Source organism: Medicago sativa, chromosome 6, assembly GCF_051527215.1.
Source record: "Medicago sativa cultivar Bolivia chromosome 6, Bolivia_mono, whole genome shotgun sequence".
Lineage (NCBI taxonomy): Eukaryota > Viridiplantae > Streptophyta > Magnoliopsida > Fabales > Fabaceae > Medicago > Medicago sativa.
The window spans coordinates 51,651,783-51,659,851 of record NC_140754.1 but is presented as its reverse complement, the minus strand read 5'-3'; the positions used below and the strand labels follow the sequence as shown (position 1 = coordinate 51,659,851).

Sequence of the window (8,069 nt, the reverse complement as noted above, 5' to 3'; positions counted from 1 at the left end):
ATTTCAGAATTACTTTACTTCAATGACACAAGTTTTAATAAATGACATTCTGAAAATTTCAGCTATTCTTTTGATTAGAAAAATAATAAGATTAAGGGTGAGATGTTTTTCTCATTATATCTTGAAGCTTGTAAGAGTACCTTAGTAAACCACAAGAGATTCAAATTTTATCGTTGCGTATCCAAACAAAGTGTAACTTGAGTAAAGATTGCGTGATATGATATATAACAAAGAATTCTGCTCTTCACCCAAATGGTTATGCTCATTCCCAAAGTAAATGTCCGAATTGCCCCTGCATAAGTTAACATGCGCTACGTGGGTTAACTCAAGCTGGGTACTATTTTCGTTCAAAACCCAGCAAGCAACCACAAAGCTCCATTTTTTCTTTCCCCCACCTCCAAAAATCCAAAAAGTACGAATTTTTGGGTCAAAACCTTCATTCCAAATCATTGCAAATCATCAGGAAGCAAGTTTCTATGCTCATCAAGCATCAAAGAACATGTAATGTACCGTCAAAACTCTTCCATTTTTGCTGGTTTTTCTAGTAGTTACGTTTTTTTTGTTAGTAGGTGTAGGGCTCAGCGTGAGTTAACTCACGCCGTTTGTAAGATCTGTGTGAGTTAACTTGCGCAGAAAGATAAAACTAGTGTGGGTTAACTCACGCTACTGTGTTGCCCAGATTTTGAAATTTTGGGCAACTTCTTGCTTTGCTTGCGACACAAGTTATTTATTTATTTTATCTTGGTTTTTTTATTGATTAGACAAAGAGTGGCATGGTTGAAAATGTGGTGGAGGATGGCGTTGAGCCGAAACCGGGCAAAAACAAAGCTTCTGGCGAAGCTTCCGGCGTAAGCGTAGGTTCCGACGAAGGCAAACCTACCAATGATGTGAAGTTTAAAGTGAAAATTCCATTTCAAGTTGAAGCTCACATAGTTCACAACCAAGCAAAATCGGTATCTACCGATAACTTTGAAGAGAAGCCTAAACTGGTACCTATCGGTGTTCGTGTTATTGAAGTAAACACCGGGTCATTTTGTACAACAATTAAAAGATGGAGAGATCGTGAAGAATTACTTGGTTGGGTTCGTCGACAAGCGACAAGGGCCGGATTTACTATTTCTGTAGACAAATCTAGTACAATAACACCACACATGACGATCCAATGTGAGAGGAGTGGTGAATACAAACTACCTAAGACGAGGGAGAAACCGAAGCCTGACGATCGAACAACACATTTTGGTGCTGTCAGCTCGCCATGGCGAGTTGGTGGCGAGTAAAACATGCTTGCTGCGATGTTTACTCGCCATGGCGAGTAATAGCTCGCCCAGCGAGTTGTGATAGTCCAGAACTTGTAAAAATTGCATTTTTGGCTCAAAAACCTCAAAATCAAGTGACCTAAAGCATATTTGAACTTATTTGATCATAAAATACTTAGAAAACATTCATAGGACAAGTATTTAGATGTTTAGCAAGCATGGAATGAAATGGGCAACTAATCTCATACATAAAACCCTAGTTTTTTTTTCATGTTTTCTTTACAGGATCAAACACATAATCCCAAAGGGTAGGAAAGCTATCTATAGAACTCACCTATCATGTTTCTTGTGATTGCTCCAAGTTCCACGCTCAAGCAACCAACCCCTAACATCTTGATTCATCATACATCCAACTTTAAATCATGTTTCTCTTTAATTCTTGACCATAAAGAAACCACATCATGCACAAGTTCAACCTCCAAGCATCACCTTCACTTCTCACCTTTCAAACCCTAACTCTTGATTCCAATATAACCTCAAGCTTCCATTCAAATCCATAGTTGTTTCTTGCTTGATTCACCAATTCCATGAAACATGCTCAACATAAGCTCCAAAAACAACAATCCAAAGCCCTAGCTTCTTGATCAAAACCAAACCCTAGATTTTGAATCTCTTCTTGAGAAGAGAAGTGAAGAAATCAAGCAAAAACCAAGCTTCAATAAGCTTAGGAGATCATAAGCTTCTATAGTGAACAAGCTTGCCATGAAAAGAGGAAAATTTAGGAAGGATTGGTGGAGAGAAAGAGAGAAAGAGGCGTGGGAGAAGAAAGAAGGAGGAGAGAATTGTTTTCCTCAAACCTAGAGAGAGAAAGGATAAGAAAAGTGGGATATTTTGGGACCAATTTCACTTTAATATCCCTTTTGCATGCAATTACCATTATGCCCTTACCTTAAACGTGTTTGTACGACACTGGTACTTAACTCGTGCTTGAGCGACATTTCGTAAGAAAAATTCCATCATTCTTATTTTTCTTTAAACATTTGTCATCTGCCACGTTTAACGGGTAATATTGCAATAATCGTCGAGTGGGATATTACAGAATCTTTCTTGGTTGCTCTACTAACAGCAGAGCCTATAGGGTCTTTAATTCCAAAACTGAAACTATGATTAAATCTATTAATGTAGTGATAGATGATGTACCTAAAGAGAGGGTTCCTGATGTTGATGCTGATGTTGGAACACCTGTTCAGGACACAAATGCACCCACCCTGGTGAATGAATCTGAACCTGAGAAAGATGAAAGTGAAGATGTTGGGCAAGATCATATGTCTACTACTAAGGGTCCCTCTATTAGAGTTCAAAAGAATAATCATCAAGACCTAATCATTAGGAATTCTGACATAGGGATCACAACCAGAAGGTCAGTTGGAGTCATTGCCAACTCTTGTTTTGTGTCCAAGATTGAGCCAAAGAATGTCAAAGAAGCCCTGACAGATGAGTTCTGGATTGAAGCTATGCAAGAAGAACTTAATCAATTTAAAAAGAGTGAAGTGTGGGATTTAGTTCCAAGACCTAAAGGTGTGAATGTGATAGGTACCAAGTGGAGCTTCAAGAACAAATCTGATGAACATGGAACTGTGACCAGAAATAAGGCAAGACTTGTAGCTCAGGGTTACACTCAGATAGAGGGTCTGGATTTTGATGAGACTTTTGAACCTATTGCTAGACTGGAATCCATAAGATTGTTACTAGGCGTGTCTTGTATACTAAAATTCAAGTTGTCCTAGATGGATGTAAAGAGTGTCTTCCTGAATGGGTACTTGAATGAAGAAGTTTATGTTGAACAACCTAAAGGATTTGTTGATCCTAGCTTTCCAAATCATGTCTACAGATTGAAGAAAGCTCTGTATGGTTTCAAACAGATACCCAAAGCATGGTATAAGAGACTCACTCAGTTTCTTGTTGAATAAGGGTACAGAAAAGTAGGAACAGATAAGACCTTGTTTGGAAAATATGATAATGGAAGACTAATGATTGCACAGATATATGTTGATGACATTATTTTTGGTGGGATGTCGAACAAGATCGTTCAACGTTTCATTCAGCAAATGCAGTCAAAGTTTGAGATGAGCCTAGTTGGTGAGTTGACCTATTTTCTTGGTCTTCAGGTTAAACAAATATAGGACACTATCTTTATTTCTCAGAGCAAATATGCCAAGAACATTGTGAAGAAATTTGGGTTAGATAATGGTGGTCACAAGAGAACTCCAGCTGTAACTCACCTGATGCTGACAAAGGATGAAGGTGGTATATTTGTTGATCAAAGCATGTGCAGAAGCATGATTGGGAGGTTGTTATATCTTACTGCAAGCAGACCAAATATTACCTTTGTTGTAGGTGATGTGCAAGGTATTAAGCTGAACCAAAGATGAGCCATCTCACTCAAGTGAAGAGGATACTGAAGTACATCAATAGCACTAGTGACTATGGGATCTTGTACTCATCAAGTGAAAACTCTAAGATGATAGGCTACTGTGATGTTGATTGGGCAGGAAGTGCTGATGACAGAAAGAGTACCTCAGGATGATGTTTCTTTCCAGGAAATAATCTAATTTCCTGGTTTAGTAAGAAATAGAATTGTGTATCCCTATCTACTGTTGAAGCTAAATACATAGCATCTAGAAGTAGTTGTTCTCAACTTGTTTGGATGAAGCAGATGCTGAAGGAATATAATGTTGAACAAGATGTTCTAACCTTATACTATGACAATCTCATTGCTATCAATATTTCCAAAAATCCTATTCAACATAGCAGAACAAAGCACATCGACATTCGACATCATTTCATCAGAGATCTTGTTGAAGAAAAGGTTGTGACACTTGAGCACGTTGACACAGAGGAGCAACTGGCAGACATTTTTACCAAGGCTTTAGATGCTAAACAGTTTGAAAATCTAAGAGGCAAGTTGGGAATTTGCCTACATGAGGAGGCCTGATCATCTGTGGTGTGAGACGTGCTGTCAATTTCTACTTATTTGCACGTCTTTGTCTTATGGGGTATACAAGTAATGAAGTACTCCTGAAGTCCTATATCTTCTGTGTTTGACATATTTTATGGCTAAAAAGGGGGAGAGAAATGGTATATCTATACTCCCTATATCTTTATGTATATGTGTTATCTTCATGTATCTGGTGTGTCTGCAGTTCTTTTGCAGCTTTAATTGCCTATGCTTATGCCTGTATTCATGAAGTTGCATTTATTTTGCAACTATTGCAGGTTTTGTGTTTTGTGTAGATGTTGGCACTCATGTTGCAACATCTTGTTGTTCTGAATGATGATCTGAGAATTTGTTCTCAGTATTTATTTTATGTACATGTTCCTGGCTGATGTTCTCTAGAATGTTGGAACATGTCTGAGAAGACTTGTGTAGATGTTAGCACTTGTGCTACAACATCTCTATGATGGTTCTAATAATTTATTTTTCTCAGTATCCCTGCTGTACATGTTCCTTGTTGTTGCATTATTTCATGGAACATGTCTATGTGTATGACTTGTAAAAGTTTAAGTGTTGTGTGTGACCTTTGATAGGTCTGCTAGCATATGTCTGCTGATAGGTCTGCTAGTTAGTGAATATTCCTTGAAATTTTTTAGGCTTAATAGGTCAATTGGTCCCGTAATTAATTTCATGTTTTCATTTTGGTCCCATAAGTAATAAAACTCATGTTTTGGTCCCTTAATTGTCACTCCGTCTGTCAAATAAATCCATGCATGTTAAGTTTAACCCCAAATGTCTATGGTGTACCAACTTTATGAGTGATCCACCGTAGACCTTATTAAATTTTTTAATTTAAACCGTTTGATCTATTTTTTAAAATGACCATTAGATTATGCGTGTCTATTATAACTTACGGTGTACCATCAACAACTAATTTTTTTTTCTTTCTTTCTTCATCTTCTACCTTACTAATCTTCATCATCTTCAACTCACATTCATCAATATTCATGAGAAAGAAAAACTCAACAAAAAAAATTCAGAAACAACAACTATCAACAACAACACATAATCTAATCATCAAAATTCATATAATTAAACAACAACGACATTCAAAATAAATAAATCAATTCTTCACCAATTCAACAGCATTTTCATAATCCAAACAACAAGATTTCTGCACCAATCCGAAGAAGAAAAAAAACAATTATGCAATCTGAAAGTGACACAACACAATACAACAAATGTTGCAATCCCTCTTTCAATCTTCATCTCTTTCATCCCCAATTCACCCAATTACCGTACAAATCACAATTCAGATTTTTTTTTCATGTTCGCCGCAATTCCTCGTTGTTGTCTTCGAAGAAAAATTGAATCTTTAAACCATGGAGCAACAACGACTTGAGTAAACAGCCCAACATCATCAACAACAACACGACCAAGAAACCAAAGAGAATCAACATGGTCCTTTTCCTCTAGAACAACTTCAGGTTAATGGGTTCTTCTAAATTCATCTCTTTTCTTGGTAATTTTCGTGACCCATTATTTCTAATTTCTTTTTATGTTGAGCCATTGAAGAGATAAAGGGTCGAGGAAGGGTGGAGTCATGAAAATGGGTGGGATTCGAATGAGTCATGAAATTGTGATGTTGGATTTGGTTAGAAGAGAAGTAGATCCAGTTTTTTGATTTTTTTTTTAATTTGGTGTTGTGGATGATGAATGAACCCTAATTTATGGGTTTCTAAAAAAAACTTGCCTTTTATACCTGCCACGTGGACAAAAATTAACGGAACATTAATGTTTTGACGGAAGGGATTTTTTTGACAGACGGAGGGACAATTAAGGGACCAAAACATGAGTTTTATTACTTATGGGACCAAAATGAAAACTTGAAATTAATTACGGGACCTAATGACCTATTAAGCCAAGATTTTATGCCCAGATCCTGATTTCATTTTGTTTATGCATTAGGAGTTTTTGAGTGTTCAGAATTTCAGTATGCATGTATTCATGGGGAGTAATGGAATATTCCTGTAAGTAGTCACTCATAAGTTCATATATTTAGGGGGAGTGATACTTCTATGTATGCTTGTGCTAGTCCAAGCTAGTTGACAGGATGTGTGAGGCAGATGGTTAAATATCCATGTCTGTCACTTGTAAGTTTGGGAATTTATTTTTCCTTGCTTCTATATGTGCTTAGTGACAGTACTCTGTTGACATCCATGTCTGTCATGTGTAAGTATAGGAATTTATTTTTCCTATGCTTCTATGGTTGGTTGGTGACAGTACTCTGTAGGTTGGGAAATTTATTTTTTTCTTGTCTCTATGTGTGGCAGGTACTCCTGTCTGATGTTATGAAGGATGTTGAAACATCCTATTTATGTGTGGGAATTCTCTTTCACTGTCTGTAGCATAGGAACTTAGTTTTCATCTACTCTTGAGAGAACTTGCTTCTCTCTATATAGGTGTGGGAATTCTCTTTCCCTGTGTCATGTCATTTTTCGAAGATCAAGGCTATTTGATTATCTTTTGACTCACTAATTTATTTCACGACTGAACATTTTAATTTTTTTAGAAAAGGGGAAAAAGTTCAAACCACCCCATATTGAAAAGATTTAGGGTTCGGGGGTTAGTTACACAAAGGGAAGGTATTACCACCCTTTATGTCCGTAGTACTCTACGGGAACCTCTTGGTTTCATTTAATTAATGTGCTATAAACTTGCTTTTTACTTAAAAGAAGGAACTTAAGAATAATGATTAAAAGAAAAAAAAGGAGACCTATTTATCTACATTTTTATTGATTTGGAAGGACAAGTCCTTTGCCTACGTACCCGTGAGGGATCAAAATCACGTAGTTCGTGGTAGAAATTGAAATTGATGTTTGATTGGTTTGGTGTTTTTTATTAGTTTTGAAAAAGGTTTTAAAATGAAAAGCCAAGTGGCAAAATAAGCTTGTTTGTATTTTTTGTATTAAAGAAAAGAGACTCAAAATAAAATTAAATTGATTAATATTTGATTAAGAAAAGAAAATAAAAAAGGATCACTTGATTTAGGATCAAAGTTTATTTAAGAAAATATTTTTGTGAATTTATATTATTTGCATGTTTTTGTTGTTTTCAAATAATTGGAATGAAGTTAAACTAACGGAGCAGAAAAAAAAAAAAAAAAGCGTAAGGACCTTATAGTGGCATTGGACCACCACAAGGACCTTTTACCTAAACTACCGAGCATAAAAGTAAACATACACCCACTCACGCACACATGCACCTAAGCTATTACAAAAAATCTATTAATACATTCTAGGGTCTACGATAAAAATAAATAAATTACATTAAGGCCTATTTTACATTCTAAATTATGTGCGAAAAATAAATATGCATGAATTATATATACATCAAGCCTATATATACATCCTAAATTCCATATGATAAGAAATAAACGATACAAAATAAACATGTATGCAATAAATAGATGAATTTTAAATATGCAGCCTAATCTAATAAATATAAAAAGAAATTGAAAATGCTAGAGAAATTAAAATGCATGAATAAAAATAAAAAAATGATGCAAAAGAGGGGTGCAGGCAGTAAACAGGTGGTGCAGAAAATAAAAATGCATATTGGGCCTAAATAGATGCTGGGTGCGTGTTGAGCTGAAAGGGGGCTCAAACCGGTTCGGTTCAAGCCTGGACCGGTTCCAGGAGAACCGAACCGGTTCAGGGTAGTATATACAGGCTGTGGTTTTTATTTCATTTTAAACACAAATTTCTCTCTCTTCCCTATTCTCTCTCAAAGCCGCTCTCTCCTCTCTCTTTCTTTTG

General features: G+C 36.1%; 1 protein-coding gene across 1 annotated transcript; it reads left to right on the top strand.

Moving 5' to 3' along the window:
* Positions 1-773: 773 nt before the first annotated feature.
* LOC146915546 (uncharacterized) lies at positions 774-1,277 on the top strand. The gene has a single exon (XM_085721375.1). It carries the CDS (start codon positions 774-776, stop codon positions 1,275-1,277), a length of 504 nt encoding a protein of 167 aa, XP_085577501.1.
* The last annotated feature ends 6,792 nt before the right edge of the window (positions 1,278-8,069 follow it).